The 23268-nt window shown below is 41.5% G+C and overlaps 1 protein-coding gene across 1 annotated transcript; it reads right to left on the minus strand.

The window, feature by feature from the left end:
* Positions 1–17783: 17783 nt before the first annotated feature.
* On the minus strand, positions 17784–21463 carry LOC103722567 (large ribosomal subunit protein uL6-like). Its single transcript, XM_039115527.3, has 3 exons — positions 21016–21463; positions 18217–18339; positions 17784–18102 (listed from the first exon to the last, which is right to left on the minus strand). The coding sequence occupies exons 1-3, from the start codon at positions 21376–21378 to the stop codon at positions 18019–18021; spliced, it is 570 nt and encodes a 189-aa protein (XP_038971455.2). The 5' UTR covers positions 21379–21463; the 3' UTR covers positions 17784–18018.
* Positions 21464–23268: the final 1805 nt, after the last annotated feature.

Genomic DNA, 23268 nt, shown 5'->3' on the forward strand with positions numbered 1-23268 from the left:
TTGCAGTAGAACAACTTCGAGCCGTACCATTTCCCCTGTTAGTCATTAACGTTGGTGAGAGCATAAGATGCTTCAAGACATTAATGGCTGTTATCTATTCTGTTTAATTCCAAAGAAGAGTGTTAAAATCTAAAGAAGATTGTAATGGAAAAGAGGAGGAAGAGAGAAAGAGTAGAGACCAAGATATAATGTGGTTCGGCTGTAGTAAGCCTACATCCACAGTAGAAATCCCTCACACCATTTATTTTCTTCTTATCAGGGCTATATCTCTCCTCTCTCTTATAGGCAAAAGTAGGAGAAGAGGGAGAAGGAACGGCTCCCATAAATCAAGGAAACAGTTCCTATTCTGTTGCCAAAGTAAAAGGAAAAACAATCCCATTGATTACAATCACCAAAATCACCAAACACCAAATAGGTAAATCACCAAAAATAGATCCATGCGTCACGCGTCCGCCTAATCAGGGATATCGTCCAATACCCCCCCTCAAGTTGGAGCAGGTTGTTGGACAGAGGAAAATATGTCAGACATGCCCAACTTGCAGATGATATTTAAAAATTTGTCGTGGCCAAGCGCTTTAGTAAATACATCTGCCAGTTGACTTTTAGTAGGCAAATATGATGGTTTGATGAGAGCAGCGTGGAGCTTTTCACGGACAAAATGACAGTGCAATTCGATGTTTTCGTTCTTTCGTGGAAAACTGGGTTGGAAGCGATATACAATGCGGATTGATTATCACAATGAATAGTGATAGGCTCATGATGAGGAATCCGAAGACTTGTGAGGAGGGACTTAAGCCAAGTGAGCTCACAGCAAAGAAGAGCCATAGAGCAATATTCAGCTTCACAGGAGGATCTGGCAACTATTGTTTGTTTCTTTGTTTTCCATGAAAGTGGTGAGGAACCATGGTAATATAGCCACTAGTAGATCGCCTAGTCATGGGACAACTAGCCCAATCAGAGTCACAATAGCCAGTGATATGAAGAGAGCCATTAGATGGAAATAAAATACCCTTGCCAGGAGATCCTTTGAGATATCGGAGAAGCCGGAGAGCAGCACTATAGTGTGGCTGAAGCGGACGATGCATAAACTGACTGAGTATGTGAACTGAATAAGTAATGTCAGGTCGAGTAATTGTCAGGTAGATGAGTCGGCCAACAAGACGACGATAAAGAGATGGATCTGGCATAAGCGTGCCATCAGTGTCGGAAAGCTTCAAGTTCTGCTCCATGGGAAAGTCGATGGGACGAGTGCCAAGCATGCCGACATCATCTAATAGGTCAAGTATATATTTTTGCTAATTGAGAAATATGCCTTTGGCGGAGCGGGCAACTTCAATGCCGAGAAAATATTTTAGAGTGCCCAAGTCTTTCATGTGAAAGCAAGTGTTGAAAAATTGCTTCAGAAGAGTAATGGCTTGCGCATCGTCACCGGTGACAACAATATCGTCCACATAAACCAAAACATGGACACAACCATTTTTAGAAAATTTGCTGAAAAGAGAATAGTCAGCTTTGGAATGAAGAAAACCAAAAGCAGATAATGCAGCCGAGAGTTTGGAAAACCAGTTCCGAGAAGCCTGCTTTAAGCCATAGAGCGATTTGTTTAACTTGCAAACCAAAGTGGGATGAATGGTGGAGAGACTAGGCGGTAGTTGCATGTAGACCTCTTCCTCTAAATCGCCATGAAGGAAGGCATTGTGCACATCCAATTGGTATAGCGGCCAGTGCTTAATGGAAGCAAGAGCTAAAAGACAGCGAACAGTGGTGAGTTTGGCAACAGGTGCGAACGTTTCATGATAGTCCAGACCCTCCAATTGAGTATAATCTTTAGCAACAAGTCGTGCTTTATAGCGTTCGACAGAACCATCTGGCTTATATTTGGTCTTATAAACCCATTTGCATCCGATGGCATGCTTGCCAGGAGGAAGGATGGTTAAACGCCAAGTATTATTGTCAGCCAATACTTTAAGTTCAATATCCATGGCAGCCCGCCAATGTGAGTGTTTGTTGGCCTGAGTGAAGGTAGTAGGTGTGATAGAGGATGTGAGAGCAGCCACAAATGCTCGGTGAGGAGGTGAGAGTCGAGAATAAGAGGGACAATGAGAAAGTGGGTGAGCAGTAGAGGAAGAGGAGGAGTTGGGTTTCCCAGCAATGGAGTATTCGAAATCCTGGAGGTAAACAGGGGTTTTGGATAGGCGAGTAGACTGGCGAGTTAGGAGAGAGGGAGGTGCTGTGGTTTCATCCTGGGATGGGGTTGTTGCCCAGATAGACAACCCAAGAGGGGGGGTGAATTGGGTTTTAAAATAATTTTGCAATTAAAACGTTGTGGATGACTAATTAATGCTTTACCAAGATGATTAATTAATTGCTATGTGCTGTGAATGAAATGAGAGTAAAAGAAAGAGACAAACAATCACAAATACAAGGCTTTTATAGTGGTTCGGAGCTAACCCTTGCTCCTACGTCCACTCCCCAAGTCTCACTTGGGAATTCACTATAACCCCTTGGATTACAGCCGGTTGTTTTACAGGCTCACAACCAAACTTGTTGTTTTACGAGCTCACAACGAACTCGGTCGGTTTTCCCTGGCTCACCGACTAGAACCACCCCGATTGTTTTTCCGGGATCACAATCGAACCCTTACACGTTGGTTTTACACTCGGCTCACCAACCAACCTCTACACCCTTGATTTAATCCCCCGATTGAACCAAGCAAAGACAAGATGGAAATAATGACAACAAACAGAAAAACAGAGCTTCTCAAAAGCAGATAAATAATAATATAAACTAGAGAGAAGTTAAGAGCCCTCAAACACGTTTGAGTTGGAGTAGAGTAGGGCTTCTTGAACTTCGGGTCTCCTCTTGAATGTTTGGCCGACTTGAATGCAGGAGGAGATCTCTTTCAATGTTTGGAAAGAGGTAGTTGGATGGAGTTATGGCGCTCTTCCCTCTTTTCGTTGAAAAACCACTTGCAGAGAATGAATGCTTGATTACTTTTAATGGAATGGTGCGTCTCTACCTTGCTACAGTCCTCTGTGGCTATTTAAGCCATCCCCCACGGAAACTAGCCGTTAGACACCTTTTTCTGCCCGTTCTGCACACTCTGCACAACCTGACAATATGTCCGTTAGGGGTCGGAGTCGACTCGCGCGATCAGGAGTCGACTCGGTTGTAGCGGGAGTCGACTCATGCTTTTCTAGAGTCGACTCGGCAACTGTTCCGGATTTGAATTAAAGTAGCCTCTTCGACTGGGAGTCGACTCGTCTTGACCCGGAGTCGACTCGCCAACTTCTGGAGCTGACTTGGCATTTTCGGAGTCGGCTCATCTCATGAAATCCATGGAGCTAATTTTCAACTTGGCCCACTCGAGTCGACTCGACAATCCTGGGAGTCGACTCGGCGCTCAGAGCCCGAACTCCCGATCTCCTATCTTTTGGCTCGTCCAGTCTTGGAGTCGACTCGAACTTCTCCGGAGTCGACTCGGCTCTCAGTTTCCGAAACATAGGCTTCTGCCTTTTTGGTGTAGCGCTGCCTTGGAGTCGACTCGAGCTGTCTGGGAGTCGACTCGGCTCTCAGAGACAGTAAATCGGTCTTCTGTCTTTTTGGGGTCGCGCTGTCTCGAAGTCGACTCGCGCATTGCGAGAGTCGACTCGAATCTCAGAGTCCGAAAACTGCTCTCTGACTTTTGCCTTGTGAACCACTGAGAGTCGACTCTCGCTTTCTTTGGAGTCGACCTACCAACCATCGGAGTCGACTCGCGTTCCACAGGAGTCGACTCGAATCTCAGGGTCGAAAATCGCTCTCTGACTTTTCTGTCTGTAACTCCTTGGAGTCGACTCATACTACTCCGGAGTCGACTCGGTAAACATCGGAGTCGACTCGCGCACTTCAGGAGTCGACTCGCTGACAGGTTTTGAGTTGATGCTTTCTGCTCGTCTGTCTGTTCTCAGTCGGAGTCGACTCGTAATGATCCGAAGTCGACTCGAGCCCGTGCCAGTGATTCTGATACGCTTGGAGTCGACTCGTAATACTCTGGAGTCGACTCGAGTCTCAGACTTTGGTTCAAACTGACTTCTTAACTTATCCAAAATATTATGAACCAAGTCTAGAAACACTTTAGACAAGATTTTCACTGAAACACTCAATTGAATTCATTAGTAAACAAGAGATATACTCAGATGCTTTGAGCTCATCAAAATCAAATAGGGTTATGATCAATCACTCCACAATCTCCCCCTTTTTGATGATGACAAAACATTGAGTATATGTAAAGTGAATTGCTCAATAAACAAGGAAATAAAATCCATAAATGAATTCAAGTGTCTGGTTATTTGATTTATCCAATCTTGAAAGGTGTGAAACAATAAATTTTGGAGTTAAGGCTCCCCCTTTCATTTGGAATTATATAAGCCTTCATATCATGCAATCAATTGTTTGGCTTATATATATTTAATGATTTAGCTTTCTTAAAAATTCAGATTCTCCCCCTCAACATATGCATTCAACTTTGTTTTGATTCTCTGAATTTTCTTTTAATGCATTGAAGTTTTTGAACTGAAATTTTTTGGTTTTTAGAGGGAAAATCTGACAATTTGTTCTTGAGTTGGATTCAACTAATCTCCGAATATCCCTTGAATAGATTCTGGAGATTACTCCATTAGGAGCCCCAACAGAGAGATAATGAGCCTCGAGGTACCAAATCCACTAAGAACAAATTATGTTTGAATTCTCATTATTCCTTTTATGTTGATTCCATTTACATATCTGTTAAGTATTTCTTCCCCTTTTTGTCATCATATCAAAAAAGAGGTAAGCAGAACAAACAATCACTTAGAGATCAAAGTGCACACAATTGAAGAGAATATGTCTACTCATTGTATTGATGTGTATGTAAATACATTTGAGAATACAATAAGTAAAGCAAAAAAAAAGGAATACATGTCAAAATAAAGCAAAAAGCAGCTAAGGTCTCCTCGAGGATGTGGCTCCTCCTCTCGAGGATGTGGCTCCTCCTCTCAATCTGTTCTGCTCCATGAGGAGGGTGATCGCATCTGTAACATGCCCGAGCTGAGAGATAATGGACGAAGTGGCCCTGCTATGTGTAGTGGAGAGCTCGGTCACCGACTTCTGAAGTGCGTCCAGCTTGTCGATGAGCACGTTCGACAAGCGCTCGGCCCCCTGAGTAGTGGTGCTCATGTCCTTCCGGATGTCATCGCGCATCTTCCGAGTGATGCCCGTGACCTCACTCATACTGGAGAATTGAGCCTGGATCAGGCTCCGGATGTTGTAAATCTCTTCCCGCACATGGGCCGTCATCTCAGTCACGGCTGTCAAGGAAGGGACCAACGCTGACGAAGGTGCAGGAGTGGGAGCAGGCACTGAACCCCGGAGCTCTCGAAGTAGATCATCTCGCAGATCTCGGACAATCTCCTGCCGCAACTCCCAGAGCTGCTCAGGAGCGATCCAGACCTCCATGACCTGAGGAGCTGAGGAGGAGGGTCCGGCTGAGGTGGTAGGAGCAGAAGTGGAGGGAAAGTCAGGATAATCTGAGTCTGGCTCAGGACTAGGGGAATGTCTGGTGGTATGTGTGGAGGTGGAAGACTTCCTAACCCAGGTCCCCTCTACCTTCCGAAACTCCATCCTGTGTAGGGTCCCCGGACGCATGCGATCTGTCCATCGCAATGCGCGAGAGGGTTCCCCCTGAGGAATGGGAATCTCGGCCTCCCTAAAAAAAAGGGTGAACATCATGCCGTAGGAGAGGGTGAGCCTAGGTCTATCTAGTGGCTCACATAGATATCTATAAATAAGTTTTGGGAAGTTGACTGGGGTGTCCTGGAGAATATAGAACATAAGGGCGAGGTCCCTCTCAGAAACAAAGTCGAAGCGCCCAGTCTTCGGGAAGAGAGACCTAGACAGGATGCTCAGGAGGATCCGCACCTCAACTGGAAGTGAGCTAGCGGATACCTCATCCAAGGGGGACTGGGGTGGATGCCCTAGAATGGCCGTAAGGGCCTCAGTCCTATCCTCAGGGTGTGCGGGTGCCACCCCAACTTGGGGAAGATGGAGGACCTGAGCAATGATATCCTCCGAAATGAATAATGAGACACCGGCTATCGTGCCCTCTATACCCCCATCGCCCCTGTGGACGGTACCGTAGAACTCCCTAACTAGTTCATGGTATGTGGGGAGATCTAAGGTGAGGAAATACTCTAAGCCCTGGGCCCTAAGTCTCTCTCCTATCGTAAAGCCCTCCCGGGATAGATAGTCGAAATTGACGTATCTCCCGGTGGAGACCGCCTTCCCGGCGCACGGCCTCGAGGGAACCGCCCTCGGCGGGGAACGAGCCGGAGGTTGTGGCCTCGCGGGATCGTTCCGAGCCTTGGAACGTCGCTCGGTGCCGGTTGCGGGTTGGGGCCTCTTCCGGCTTGGGACAACGGTTTTACGAGGCATGGTCGACCTAGAATGGAGTAAAACGCTAATGGACGGTGAAAGGTCGACGGGAAAAGGCTTAGGGACGGCCGGAGATGATCTAGGAGTCGGCTCTAGGGTTTTGAACAGTGGCGGCGGTGAAAATAAGTGTTTTCTAAACGATGGAGTTAGGGTTAAAAAGTCGGATCCCGACTGCGAGTCGACTCCTCTGAGTCGCGAGTCGACTCGACCTCGAGTCGACTCCAAAATAGGCGCGAGTCGACTCTCCTTATGTGCCTGTTAACCTCGAGTCGACTCCCGTCTGTATGCGAGTTGACTCCCCCTCTGCTGCCATCGATCTCGAGTCGACTCCCGCAAATGCGCGAGTCGACTCCCCCTTACGAGCCGACTCTGAAACTTGCTCGAGTCGTCTCGAACTCTGGCACGCACCTAAAAATCATGCTATGTTCGTGCCGAATGAGGAAAATCACTAAATTATGATCTGATTTGATGATCATTGAAACGAAACTCTATATTAATCACAATCTAATCATCAAAATCAAATGAATCTAGTGGAAAATACCACTAGGATGGATCAATCACTCCTAATCCCCTCCTAAGCACACTAAATCTCTCTTCACTTAGGGGTTTTGTAAAAATGTCAGCTAATTGATCATCAGTACAAACGAATTGTAGTGTCACATCACCATTCAGTACATGATCTCTTATGAAGTGATGTCTTATCTCAATATGTTTAGTTCTTGAATGCTGAATTGGTTCTTAGTTAGATTAATGGCACTTGTATTATCACAATTAATGGGTATTTTATCTTGTTTAATGCCATAATCTTCTAATTGTTGTTTGATCCATAAGATTTGAGCACAACAACTCCCGGCTGCAACATATTCAGCTTCAGCAGTAGATAATGCAACCGAGTTTTGTTTCTTGCTAAACCATGAGATTAAGTTTTCTCCTAGAAATTGACAAGACCCGCTGGTACTTTTTCTATCAAGTTTACATCCAGCAAAGTCTGAATCTGTGTATCCTATTAATTTTAGGCTAGATTCTTTAGAATACCATAAACCTATATTCTTAGTTCCTATTATGTATTTAAAGATTCTCTTAACTGCAATTAGATGTGATTTCTTAGGATTAGAGTGATATCTAGCACACATGCAAACACTAAACATGATATCAGGTCTACTTGCAGTAAGATACAATAAAGATCCTATCATACCTCTATATAGTTTCTGATCTACAGATTTACCTGATTCATCTTGGTCTAATTTGCATGATGAGCTCATGGGGGTGCTGATTGACTTGTTCCCCTCCATATCAAATTTTTTAAGCATCTCCTTGATATATTTGGCTTGATTGATGAAGATGCCTCCTTCAGACTGTTTGATTTGAAGCCCGAGGAAGTAGTTCAGCTCTCCCATCATGCTCATCTCAAATTCACTCTGCATCAAATCAGCAAATTCTTCGCAGAGGCGATTGTTAGTAGCACCGAAAATAATATCATCAACGTAAATCTGCACTAATAACATATCTTTGTTTTGCTTTTTTAGAAATAGTGTTGTATCTACATTACCCCTAGAGAACTCATGTTCTAATAGGAATTTGCTAAGTCTTTCATACCATGCTCTAGGTACTTGTTTCAAACCATAAAGTGCTTTGTTCAATTTATAAACATGATTAGGGTATTGATGATTTTCAAAACCAGGAGGTTGTTCTACATATACCTCCTCATTAATATACCCATTTAAAAATGCACTTTTTACATCCATTTGAAATAGTTTGAAGTCCTTAGAGCATGCATATGCTAATAATAATCTAATAGCCTCAAGTCTAGCTACAGGAGCAAAGGTTTCATCAAAATCTATACCTTCTTCTTGATTATAGTCCTTTGCTACTAGTCTAGCCTTATTTCTTATGACAATTCCATTTTCATCAAGTTTATTTTTATAAATCCATTTGGTACCTATAATTGGATATTCAGAAGGTCTTTCAACTAGATTCCATACTTTGTTTCTAGTAAATTGGTTTAATTCTTCTTGCATTGCATTTATCCAATTTACATCTTTTTCAGCTTCTTCTATGCGTTTAGGCTCAAAATGTGAAACAAAAGCTAGATGATTGTTTAAGTTCCTAAGGGATGCTCTAGTCCTAATAGGTTGAGACGGATCATCTAGAATTAATTCCTTAGGATGCCCGTGAGCATACCTCTAAGCTTTAGTTAGCCCATTATCTACTATAGTCTCTTGGCTTGATGATGCATCTTCAATTAATTTTTGACTGTTATCTTGTAATATCATCTCGTCAATCTTTTCTTCAAGAATTTCCGTATCATCATCAAAATTAACTCTCTTACTAGAAGAGATATCGCTAGAATCATCGAAGACAACATGTATGGATTCTTCTATAACTAGGGTTCTTTTATTAAAGACTCTATATGCTTTACTAGTTGTAGAGTACCCTAAGAATATGCCCTCATCAGATTTAGAATCAAATTTTCCTAGATTATCTTTCCCATTATTATGAACAAAACACCTACATCCAAAGATATGAAAATAGTTTACCTTTGGTTTTCTGTTTTTCCAAAGTTCATAAAGTGTTTTCTTTATAATAGGTCTCAATAAAACTCTATTTAATATATGACAAGAAGTATTAATGGCTTCTCCCCAAAAGTACTTAGGGAGGTTACTTTCACATAACATAGTTCTAGCCATTTCCTCTAGAGTTCTGTTTTTTCTCTCCACAACTCCATTTTGTTGTGGTGTCCTAGGTGCAGAAAAATTGTGTTATCCCCTTTTTACTACAAAACTCATCAAATAAATGATTTTCGAATTCGGTACCATGGTCACTTCTAATAGCTATTACTGAAGTATCTCTAGCATTGGTTACTTCTTTATGAAATTTCTTGAAAACTGAAAAAGCTTGATCCTTATGAGCTAAGAACATGACCCAAGTGTATCTAGAATAATCATCTACAATAACTAGACCATATTTATTTCCACCTAGGCTTGTGGTTCTAGTTGGTCCGAATAGGTCCATGTGTAGTAGTTCTAGAGGTCTAGAGGTTGAGACACAATTTATAGATTTAAAGGAGTTCTTTGATTGTTTGCCAAATTGACATGCTTCACATATTTTATTCTTTTCAAACTTTAATTTTGGCAAACCTATCACCGAATCTCTTTTAACTAGTTTAGATATTGTGTCCATGCTTGCATGACCTAACTTACGGTGCCATAACCAACTAGCATCATTGTCCTTAGTTTCATTAACAACTAAGCATAGGTTGTGTTTGGCAAGATCCTCAAGGTCTACAACATACACATTTCCACGTCTTATTCCTTTAAAAACTAAACTATTGTCATTTGGGTTTGTTACGATGCATAGTGATGGTTTAAACATAACATCATAACCTTTATCACATAATTGACTAATGCTTAATAAATTATGCTTAAGACCGTCAACATATCTAACATTATCAATAAAAGTAGAAGGGTAATTTGTACTTTACCTATACCAATGATGTGACCTTGGTTGTTGTCTCCAAAAGTCACAGCACCTCCCTTCTTAGCTTCAAGGGTGAAGAATTGATCCTTGTCACCCGTCATGTGTCTTGAACAGCCACTATCCAAGTACCAGCAATTTTTGTTGACCTTGGCTGCAAGACACTCCTCATTTTCATTGGCCATGAAACAGAAATTGGCCTTTTCTTCTTGTTCCTCATCCAATGATGAAGATGATGCGTCGGAGTCCGATAAGGTGGTGACAAGGGCTTTCTTCTTCTTGTACTTGCTGCCCTTCTTTAGTAAGGGACACTCAGCTCTGATGTGCCCCGGCTTCTTGCACTCATAACACCCAATCCCCTCATTTTCTCTTTCCTTACCTTTATCCTTGCGATAGGAATTTGAGGGGCCTCTCCTTTGATGATAGGACTTCTTGTGGTTGATGAATTTTCTGAACTTGCGCACAAGAAGAGCCTCATCATCATCTCCCTCATGATCTTCTTCTTCACTGCTGCTACTGCAAGACAAATCTTTGTTAGATGATGTAGATTTGAGAGCTATTACCTTTTTTTTATGGGAGGACTCTTCTTCGCTGTGCTGCTTCATTGTTAGCTCGTGAGTCATTAGGGATCCAAGGAGCTCTTCAAGTGGAAGCTTGTTCAAGTCCTTAGCTTCTTGGATTGCCGTCACCTTGGCTTCCCATGACCTTGGTAGACAGCGAAGAATTTTTCTGACAAGATCACTGTTAGTATAGTTTTTGCCAAGGCTTTTTAGGCCATTGACAATATCAGTAAACCTAGTGAACATGCTAGTGATTGTCTCATCAGAATCCATCTTAATTAGTTCATACTTATGAACTAATATATTTATTTTGGATTCTTTAACTTGATTCGTGCCCTCATGGGTCACTTCAAGTCTGTCCCAAATCTCTTTTGCAGAATTGCAAGTAGAGACTCTATTGAATTCATTCCTATCTAATGCACAGTAAAGCATATTCATTGCTTTAGAATTGAGTTGTGCCTTTCTCATGTCATGTTCATCCCAACCCTTTTCTAGTTTAGGTACAGTGACACTCTCTACATAGATGGATGGGATGTATGGTCCATTTACTACAATGGTCCACATCTCATAGTCTTGGGCTTGGATGAATATTCTCATCCTAGCCTTCCAATATGAGTAGTCGGATCCATTAAAGAATGGGGGTCTTTGGGTGGACTGACCCTCAATGTGGGAAGATCCAAATGGGGTTGTCATTTTGATCTTTTACTCTAAGGGTAGAAGAGTTTAGGCTCTGATACCACTTGTTGTCCAGATAGACAACCCAAGAGGGGGGGTGAATTGGGTTTTAAAATAATTTTGCAATTAAAACGTTGTGGATGACTAATTAATGCTTTACCAAGATGATTAATTAATTGCTATGTGCTGTGAATGAAATGAGAGTAAAAGAAAGAGACAAACAATCACAAACACAAGGCTTTTATAGTGGTTCGGAGCTAACCCTTGCTCCTACGTCCACTCCCCAAGTCTCACTTGGGAATTCACTATAACCCCTTGGATTACAGCCGGTTGTTTTACAAGCTCACAACCAAACTTGTTGTTTTACGAGCTCACAACGAACTCGGTCGGTTTTTCCTGGCTCACCGACTAGAACCACCCCGATTGTTTTTCCGGGATCACAATCGAACCCTTACTCGTTGGTTTTACACTCGGCTCACCAACCAACCTCTACACCCTTGATTTAATCCCCCGATTGAACCAAGCAAAGACAAGATGGAAATAATGACAACAAACAGAAAAACAGAGCTTTTCAAAAGCAGATAAATAACAATATAAACTAGAGAGAAGTTAAGAGCCCTCAAACACGTTTGAGTTGGAGTAGAGTAGGGCTTCTTGAACTTCGGGTCTCCTCTTGAATGTCTGGCCGACTTGAATGCAGGAGGAGATCTCTTTCAATGTTTGGGAAGAGGTAGTTGGATGGAGTTATGGCGCTCTTCCCTCTTTTCGTTGAAAAACCACTTGCAGAGAATGAATGCTTGATTACTTTTAATGGAATGGTGCGTCTCTACCTTGCTACAGTCCTCTGTGGCTATTTAAGCCATCCCCCACGGAAACTAGCCGTTAGACACCTTTTTCTGCCCGTTCTGCACACTCTGCACAACCTGACAATATGTCCGTTGGGGGTCGGAGTCGACTCGCGCGATCAGGAGTCGACTCGGCTGTAGCGGGAGTCGACTCATGCTTTTCTAGAGTCGACTCGGCAACTGTTCCGGATTTGAATTAAAGTAGCCTCTTCGACTGGGAGTCGACTCGTCTTGACCCGGAGTAGACTCGCCAACTTCTGGAGCTGACTTGGCATTTTCGGAGTCGGCTCATCTCATGAAATCCATGGAGCTAATTTTCAACTTGGCCCACTCGAGTCGACTCGACAATCCTGGGAGTCGACTCGGCGCTCAGAGCCCGAACTCCCGATCTTCTGTCTTTTGGCTCGTCCAGTCTTGGAGTCGACTCGAACTTCCCCGGAGTCGACTCGGCTCTCAATTTCCGAAACATAGGCTTCTGCCTTTTTGGTGTAGCGCTGCCTTGGAGTCGACTCGAGCTGTCTGGGAGTCGACTCGAGCTGTCTGGGAGTCGACTCGGCTCTCAGAGACAGTAAATCGGTCTTCTGTCTTTTTGGGGTCGCGCTGTCTCGGAGTCGACTTGCGCATTGCGGGAGTCGACTCGAATCTCAGAGTCCGAAAACTGCTCTCTGACTTTTGCCTTGTGAACCACTGAGAGTCGACTCTCGCTTTCTTTGGAGTCGACCTACCAACCATCGGAGTCGACTCGCGTTCCACAGGAGTCGACTCGAATCTTAGGGTCGAAAATCGCTCTCTGACTTTTCTGTCTGTAACTCCTTGGAGTCGACTCATACTACTCCGGAGTCGACTCGGTAAACATCGGAGTCGACTCGCGCACTTCAGGAGTCGACTCGCTGACAGGTTTTGAGTTGATGCTTTCTGCTCGTCTGTCTGTTCTCAGTCGGAGTCGACTCGTAATGATCCGAAGTCGACTCGAGCCCGTGCCAGTGATTCTGATACGCTTGGAGTCGACTCGTAATACTCTGGAGTCGACTCGAGTCTCAGACTTTGGTTCAAACTGACTTCTTAACTTATCCAAAATATTATGAACCAAGTCTAGAAACACTTTAGACAAGATTTTCACTGAAACACTCAATTGAATTCATTAGTAAACAAGAGATATACTCAGATGCTTTGAACTCATCAAAATCAAATAGGGTTATGATCAATCACTCCACAGGGGTGGATGTGGGTTCAGCCAGAGGGAAAGAATTGTCTTGAGTTGTAATAGGGTCTGAAATAGAATCAGTAATAGTGGATGTTGAAGGCACTGGCGAATCAGAAACATCAGGAATGGGACGTGGCATGACAGAGGAATGCTCAGGTGCAAGAGTCTGAAAAGGAAAAATGTGTTCGTGAAAAACTACATCACGACTAACATATATGCTTTTTGACTCTAAGTCATAAATACGGTATCCCTTTTGCCCGAGAGGATAACCAATAAAGAAGCCAGGCCGGGATCGAGTATCAAACTTATGAGAGATTTGGGAATTTCGACCATAACAGAGACACCCGAAGACACGCAAATGACTGTAGGAGGGGGGCGAGCCAAAAAGAATCTCATAGGGGCTTTTTCCAAATAATAGAGGAGTAGGAATTTTGTTTATCAGATATGTGGCAGTAAGAACGCAATCGCCCCAGAAAGAAAGAGGTAGATGGGCTTGAAAACGAAGTGCCCGTGCCACCTCAAGTACGTGGCGATGCTTGCGTTCTACAACACCATTTTGTTGGCTAGTGTGAACACAAGTGCGTTGGTGGACAAGCCCATATTCCTTAAAAAATTGTTGAAGGTCATTGGCGAGAAATTCCTGGCCATTATCAGTGCGAAGGGTTTGAACACAAGTATGAAATTGTGTTTTGACAAAGGAAAGAAAGTGGCGGAGAAGAGACTGAGTTTCATATTTATGGCGCATTAAAAATACCCATGTAGCACGAGAAAAATCATCAACAATGGTTAAAAAATAATGTGCACCTGAGAGGGAAGCGGTTTGATAACTACCCCAAATATCACAATGAAGTAAACTAAAAACATGAGTAGTAGAAATAGAACTAGAAGGAAAAGGTAATCTAGTTTGTTTGGCTAAAGGACAAATGTCGCAAATACAATTCTTAGAAAAAGAAATATCAGGAATAGATTTAGATAAAAGCCGTAGACGCTGAAGAGAAGGGTGTCCGAGACGCCAATGCCAACGGTCGAAGGTGCTGGGCGGTGTGGGAGAAGCAAGATGTGCAAGTGGTAAATCCAGGATATAAAGTCCTCCATGTAGTCTACCCACTCCAATCGTTCTCTTCGATTGAAGGTCCTGAATATGACAATGATCAGGATGAAAAATTGCAAGGCAAGGAAAAGTACGTGTGAGATGAGAAATAGAAAGTAAATTTAGATTAAAGGAAGGGATATAAAGAACATCATCTAGGCGAAGCCCATTAGGCAAAATAACAGTTCCTGTAAAAGAGATATCTGCAGTCTGACCATTTGGTAAAGTGACAGGAGCAATGGTAGATTGTGGTGTTAGCGTGACAAAGGAGGACTTGGAGCAAGCCATGTGGTGTGTAGCCCCTGTATCAATAATCCAATATGAAGAAATCGAAGCAGAGAGACAAGAGATATTACCAGAAACATTGGTTACTGGGTTAGATGAAGTAGTAGGAGCCATGGTAGAGAGAAGGGCCATCAACTGCTTATACTAATTTGGAGTGAAGGGCTCCCCATGAGCGTGGCCTTTAGTGGTAGTGTCCAAAGAAGCAGAAGCTTGCTGGCTGCGCTGATTGGAAGGAAACGATTTGTTCCTCCCTTGCTGTTGATGCCCATTATTTTTATTGGAAAATCCATGGAGAAGAAAACATCGATCAATCGTATGATTGGTCCTCTTGCAATGATCACAATACAAGATACGTTTTTGTGAAATAGGAGGACGACTAACAGAAAGTGCAGCAACATCAGTAGAAGAAGTAACCAAATGCAAATTGCGGTGCCGTTCCTCCTGAAGTAACAGGAAATATGCACGGCTAACAGTGGGAAGAGGATCCATCAAGAGGATTTGACTACATATGGCATTGTAGCTTTCATTTAAGCCCATAAGAAATTGCATCACCATTTCTCGTTGTTGAATAGCTGTGAGTTCCTTTGAGGAACCGCAGGTGCAAGATGGAATAGTGCTATAGGAAGATAGTTCATCCCATAATGCCTTTAGGCCAGTAAAATAAGTAGCAATGGGAGAAGTACCTTGTTGATGAGTAGCGATAGCCCGAGAGAGTTGGAATATACGAGGAGCGTTTTGTTGGGAGAAACGGTCCTTGAGTTCACTCCATACCTCGCTGGCTTTCTCAGCATACATCACGCTATTGGCGATGTCATGATGCACCGAATTCAGGATCCAGGAGTATACCATTCGGTTGCATTGCTCCCACTATGAGGCTTTAGCATCGAATGAATCAAGCTTCCTGATGGTTCCATCGACGAAACCAAATTTGTTTTTGGCCATGAGGGCCATGCGCATGGCCCGACACCAGGTAGCATAGTTGTCTCCAGTGAGACTCTGTGTGACGAGAGAAATACCAGGATTGTCAGAAGGATAGAGAACATAAGCCGAATCACAACTCGTGGTGATACCGCTAAAAAGCGAGTTGGTATTGCTGTTGAAATCCGCCATGATACTAGATGGGTGTGATATCAATGCTCTGATACCATGTTAAAATCTAAAGAAGATTGTAATGGAAAAGAGGAGGAAGAGAGAAAGAGTAGAGACCAAGATATAATGTGGTTCGGCTGTAGTAAGCCTACATCCATAGTAGAAATCCCTCACACCATTTATTTTCTTCTTATCAAGGCTATAGCTCTCCTCTCTCTTATAGGCAAAAGTAGGAGAAGAGGGAGAAGGAACGGCTCCCATAAATTAAGGAAACAATTCCTATTCTGTTGCCAAAGTAAAAGGAAAAACAATCCCATTGATTACAATCACCAAAATCATCAGACACCAAATAGGTAAATCACCAAAAATAGATCCATGCGTCACGCGTTCGCCTAATCAGGGATATCGTCCAATAAAGAGCATGGTAGAGTGTGGATAGGATGATTATAGTAGCATCAAAGAAAATTCGGCAAGCTGGTGCATGAATGTGCCTCGTCACCTTTTTCAAAAAGCTTTGAAATCAATGCTAATTGTCTGCATTTCAGAAACATTGTAAGGATGAAGCCATCCACCACCGTTTTATCTTGGCAACTTTAAAGCTCAAAAAAAAAAAAAAATTCACTTTGGCACCATTTAACAGTGCTCCTATTCCACACACAATTCTCCAAAAAGGACTTCTGTTATTTGGTATGGCAATGGATCCTCCACAACCAATTTACATGACAATCTTATACTGGAAAGAAAAATTTTCCATGGCCATGGATCCCCGACAATCTTATAAACTCAAGTACATGGAAGAGTTTGGGACCAAAAATATATATAAGCATGATTCTTTTCCCATTTAAAACTAGTCTACCGAATATGTTGTGAGCTAGAGTTGCATATCCAATAAAATTTCTATCTGCTATTTTCATGAACCAGTTTGTGTTACGGGGGAACTTTCTCGGTTTGGACCCCCAGCAACAGTTTGTAATCTACAAACAAGCCAATCGGAACCTACAATTAGGGCTAGCTTAGACCCTGCTCTTAAGTCTTGGCAAATGAACTTACCCAACCTTATTTATTTCCAAGGGATAGTAGCATCCCAATTCCCAAATCACAACTCTATCCCGCGTCCTCAAGTTGAGATATTAGAACACAAGTCTCCCCCAACAAAGAATTAAACCTAAACTAAATTGCTATGTAGCCCCTTTGGCATGATTCAAATTTCGAACCTACTCCAGAGCTGACTTGATGGACCATGACTGATCTATCTAGTGAGACTCAAAATTCATGTCTAATGAGGGGTATTATTTTCGGGTCTCGGTGGGCGACCGATACCAAAATTTCAGTTGATCTCAGACAAGATGATATAAGTCAGGAACTTATAACAAGAGGGAAGCCAATATCTCATCTCTTTTAATGGAACTAAGATATCAGAATATCAATAGATCAATAGAAACAAGATTATATGCCATTTAACAAAAAACAATCTTACTATTTAATCATTAAAAAAAATTCATAGAGAGATTAGAATATCTCGAGTCGATATATTGACATCCTATCGGCTGATATCTTGAGATACATTGATTTATATCAGTAAAGATAAATTCCACATACATGGTACTTGCGGTAGGAATTGTCTTTCTTCATCAAGATATGCATGTCCAATTGTTCATCAAGAGTTTCTGCATGTCTAATGCTAACCGTTCATTGCCTACATATTAAACTATGACAATGACAAGCATCTGTTCAGGTGCTTTGATGCAGTGATATTTGCAATGGAATTTTTCATCCATTGAGAAACGAGAGTTACTAACATTTATCCACCTAGATCTAAGAACTTAAAATTTTCAAGTACAACAATAATATACAAAGATAATTAGTTTCAATTTAGCTGCCAATTATCTAAATACATGGCAATTAAATAAAGTAAACAAGAAAATAATGATGTCATCTGTAGAACATCAGGCAGCACATTCGTCGACAAGCTCTCAAGGCATTACACCAATTTGTCATCAATCAAGCCATCCTACAGGGTACTAATTTAATAGTCCAATCTGCAAGCTATCATGCTGACAAGATGACCAATAGCTAAGGGGGATTTTCGAAGGATCTTAATCAAAAAAATATAAACTCAAACAACCTAAACATCTTGAACAAGGAAGAATTAACATAGTTCCAAGTTCCAACTCATCAGTACAAAAGAAGGAGAGATTCAAATCATTCAAAATAAAGGAAAATCTCGAAATCTAGCTTCCATGCCCAACCTCTACCATTACATGTAGCATGCTATAAAAATATTTTAGCACGACCTCTCTTTAACAAACCTAGGACATCTACAAGATTGACTCAACCCCTCACCTACTATTCTTCAACCATCGTTCCTTTGTCACTAACGTAGATTCCATCCAAAAACTTTCTGATATCCTTGTTTTTTACATGGCATTTCTGTTCGAACAAAAAACATGAGATATGGTGTTAGTTTTCTAAATGTACACACTGCAAGATAAAAGCATATGCATTAAATTCATTCCCAAATTTAGCAGAGATTTAGGTGCTGACCTGGTTGATCAGGGCAGCAGACCGGGAAACAAGTTCAATATCATTACCGTCAAGAACGAGCTCATCCTTGACTTTCTCAGACCGAACAATTGTCACCCCTTCAAGCATATCCACTTTCCGCACCTGTGAGGGTTAAATAACAATATATGGTTTAGTTTAGCTAAGGCATAAAGCAGTTGATTATTTTCTGCCCACTACAATACTCTGGTGATGACAGAATAAAGATATGGTATCCAGTTTCCCTTCCAAGAATAAACCAAGGCTCAGGTAAGTTCGCCAGCACGAACTCAAGCATGAATTGCAAGCAAATGTGTAACCATTTTAAAGTTATTACCACAGCATAAGCTGAAACATAAAAGTCTAAGAATATATGAATTTGCAAAGGAAACTGAAGAGGATAACATTGGAAAGGGAGGTAAAAAGAGTATGAGAAAAACTTGCCAGCAATAAGCTAAACATTGGAATTTACACATTATCTTTATAAGTACTTCAGATTTTCTTTGTAATTACTCTTATATATTTCAGCATGAATTGCAAGCAAATGTGTAACCATTTTAAAGTTATTACCACAGCATAAGCTGAAACATAAGAGTTTAAGAATATATGAATTTACAAAGGAAACTGAAGAGGGTAACACTGGAAAGGGAGGTGAAAAGAGTATGAGAAAAACTTGCCAGCAATAAGTTAAGCATTGGAATTTACACATTATCTTTGTAAGTGCTTCAGATTTTCGTTGTAATTACTCTTATATATTTATAAGCTGTGCGCATAGACCTGTTATGAAAATTCAAAGTAATAAATTATATAGTAGTTGGAAAGTATACAAAAGTGATGCTCACATGAATGGGGACATAGATGCATAAATACATGTATGCATACATACACAACTAAAAGTTTGCATCTGTTCATACACGCTTTATGTGGTCACCAAGAATAACATAGTTGAACACGCATATGCAGATATATGGACACTTATACGGGCATAAATACAAATACAGATACATAGACAAACACAAGTTAACATGTGCATATGCATGCTTTGTACGATCCCTAAGAATACATACATACTGATTTATGGACATAAAAAGCATAGCTAATGATGTAATATATATATCTATTGGCATGCCCTCACAAAATGATGAAACCAACAGGTACAGCTATGGTATATGCTACGCCATGGTACCATTACTGGTACAGGGTTTGTGGAAAGAGAGGATAAACAGCCATGGGATCCCAATGAGGTTCAACTTATAAAAGAGCTGTAGCATAAAGTGACAAGTAACATATTGCTTCAATCAGCTTTTGATGTTTTCTACAATATAAATCAAAAGCATGTTTATTTTCCTTTGCCATGATTATCCTAATTTTCATGGCCACAACATGTCTGCAAAGCAAAATCTGTCAATCAAGTTGAAAAGCAGATCCAAAAGCAAAAATCTTACCACCAAGAAACTATAAGTGTATTGGTGACTGCAAATTATCAACTATGTTGCATTTGCAAATTATCAAAATGGCAAGATATCCAAGCAGTGGCCCTAGGTTATAGTCCAGAAAAAGATCCTAGTGTCCATGCAGTTAGCATAGTTAAAAGAAACTTAATAATCTTTTCATTCATGTATCATCTATACATCTATAGTGCTTGATATTCTGCTATTTTCAATAGGCCAACATTTATAAGTTCTTCAAGTGCTATGCAGTGAACATTTAATACAAATAATGATAAATAGTTAAGCACAGTTTCAAGAAAAATTTTAATTTATACAATTTACATAAAACTCATAATTAAGAAACTATTGAGTATACAATAGACACATGCATAGACACCCATACATATGCGGCCATACACCAACCCACATGCATGCATTCGATCACTAATGTTATTTAGTCATCTACGTTGCCCAAGAATATACTCTATTGTTTCCAAGTTAATTTCACAATTTTCTAATGCAAAATGATTTTTCTTTGGAAGTTCAATCTGTTGTCACACAATCTATCTTACTTCAAATTAGCATTGCTTTATTTATAGAAAGAAATGCATCAAGAAAATACTGGCATATATAAGTTAAAAAATCAACAGTAATTCAAACTGAGATAAATCAGTCAAGATTGTCAAGAAAATCAAGTCGCATCTTGTTTGAATGCATGTGTTTGCATGTATCAACATGCATATGATTCATACGTATAAATAGGAAAATTACCGAAATATTTTTAGAAACCACACTCCCACAGTCAATCGCTCAAGGGATTTCATCACAAAACTTCAGAAAAACTCTAAAAATTAAAACTTAAGCAGGTTAATATGTCATGTAAATCAAAAAATATGTTATAACTCCAACCAAAATAAGACACACAGAGAAGCCATCTCCGCATTGGAAGTTACACAAAGTGAATCACCACGTCAACTTAAAAAACAAACACCGCCGCATGATGGACTTAAAAATCAACTTTAATCTCAGAAAACATAAATCGATCTCAACCCGTTTCCCACAATGATCCATCACTAAGTATACCAAAAACCCCAACACCCAAACTTAAATCGACCCAATGTTGCATCAATCAAAGATACAATGATGATCCCCCCACCACCACCACCAGAAAAAGAAGGGAACGAAATCAAAATAAACCCAAATGAGCCCCATTTTTACCGCGATCCAATCATCAAATATTTCAAAAAACCCTAATAGACAAACATCGGAACATAACAAACCGATCCACCACGAGATCAACACGAACTAATAAACAAATCAAATAAAAATCCAATTTTTAGCAAGAAAACGACCGAAAGAGAAGTGATCTGACCTTCTTCTCGCCGAGGAAGTTGCGGATCTCGATGCTGGTGCTGTTGTTGGTGATAGAGGCGTTGATGGGGAAGTGGGCGTAGACGAAGCGCATCTTGTAGCGGAAGCCCTTGGTGACGCCGCTGATGAGGTTCTGGACGTGGCTGATAGCGGTGCGGATGGCCGCCGTCGTCTTCCGCGAGCCGAACCAGGCGTCGACCTTGAGCTTCCGGCCGCCTTCGGTGAGCTGGAAGTCGAGGTTGAGGTGCTTGAAGTTGCGGGTGAGCTTACCCCGGGGTCCCTCGACCTCGATCACCTTCGCCTTTACCCGGACCTTCACCCCCTCCGGGATGTCCATCGTCTCCGACGCCAAGATCGTCTTCATCTCCGCCGCCGCCGCTCCCCGACGATCACTTTCTCTCTCGGAGGTTGGAAGGAAGGAACGACGGAGATCGCGGTCCGTATAAATGACCGAGGTGAGGGGGATTAATTAGGGTTTTGAACGGGGTTTTGGAGATGAGAGGGTGATTAGATCTGAGCCGTCAGATGGGGAGTCATTTATTGGGATGGTTGGATATGCGGTCTGGATTGGTTGGGATGCTAGAGATGGGTGTGATGGCTGACAAAGGTTTAAGCTTAGATAAGCATTTTAGCTATAAAAATAATAGTTATATTGCACTGGGAGGCCGAGGCCCAGACGACTTCCACAGTCGCCTAAGAGTTGAATCGACTCATGCGAAGTCAGCGTAAGCAATCAGTATATTAAAAAAAATAATCATGGGACACATCGAGTTATACCGACAGCGGATTGAAACAGATGAGAAAAAAAGAAAAGAAAAAAAAAGTGAAAAAAAAAGAAAGAAATACAGCAAATGCAGAGAAAAGGTTTTGCTCCCTGATTCTCTTATTTTCGAAACAATAATTTCAGGCTAAAAGGCATTGAGTTGTATTAGATTGGATTAAATTATTTGATAGGGTCATATATTGGTCAAGGTTTGCAACACAGTTATATCCCACATTGGGTAGAACCATTTGAATGTCTGATGCACAACAAAGTCAATCCAAAAGTTATTTTTCATGGAGCTAGATGCAGGATCAGAAGCCGATAATTGCATCGCATCATCAGATGATAAGATGAGCATCAGACATACTTGCTTTCATATAATACCAAGATGGTAACTGCATGAAGCAGCAAATGATACAATAACACCAAGATAACCATATGAACCTATGTCACATGCATCTCAAAACTACAAAGCTGGTTCTAAGCTTGCTGCTCAAGCACAAACATGATTCATTTGACACGCAAGCATATGTAATATCCAAAAATAAGAAAGCCATTTGATTTTACAATAGATGCTAGCTTTCATGTCTTCATGGGTCTATGGGGAATGAAAGTTAAGCAGCATCGAGCTGAATTGTGGGGTACCCTATGCATTGTTCTTTTTATATGACAGGGTAGAGCCCATATACCTGCTACCAAATGATGGGCTAAAGCTTGTGCCATTTGTCTCTTTTCTTACATCATCTCATTTAAGAAAAAAACCCAAGAATGGATTAAACCTATGATGTTTGTAGTGTAACCAATCATACTGCTGTGTAGCATAGTATGACGTGCGAAATGGAAACCTTTGGGGGTGATGCATTTCCGATGAGTCGGTATTCGGAGCAGAGTTGAGAGCGACATGGGAGGGCATCACTTATGCGAAGTTGATTCTAGGTACAGACAGTATCTATCAGAAAGGAGACTCGGCTATAGTGATCAAGTGGATTCGAGACTAGCACGACTGCGATAACCGGCACCTACTACGTCGGAACATACGTGGGCTCGCGAGAAAATTTGGCTCCTTTCGGGCCTCTCACGTCTATCGAGAGGTGCATAGTGCGGCGAACTAGATCACTTCCTATGCTGCACATCATTCGAAAGAGATCCTCTAGAAGAATTACGAGTCTATTCATTTTCCTCTCCATCATATACGTTTTTCTGATTTTATTAGATATACTCATGTTCGACTAGGATAAGCAGCCGCTATATCAAAAAAAAAATATATATATGTATATAGAAATGCAAACCTTTTGATATCGGCAAATACTGTGCCGATACACATTTTTTCCCGTCCAATGTATTATTATTACTTTCAGAATTCAGACGCGTGATGATGAGTTCCACTAAATCGTGACTGTTGTGCAAAAAATGGACGGCCAGGCATGACTCTCAACTCTCAAGTTCGACTCCGGCCCTCGGGGGGAGCCAGAGGCATAAGACTTCAATCCG

The sequence above is a fragment of the Phoenix dactylifera genome, chromosome 10 (assembly GCF_051530095.1).
Source record: "Phoenix dactylifera cultivar Ajwa chromosome 10, Ajwa_hap1_PhDact_Kaust_v1.1, whole genome shotgun sequence".
Taxonomy (NCBI): domain Eukaryota; kingdom Viridiplantae; phylum Streptophyta; class Magnoliopsida; order Arecales; family Arecaceae; genus Phoenix; species Phoenix dactylifera.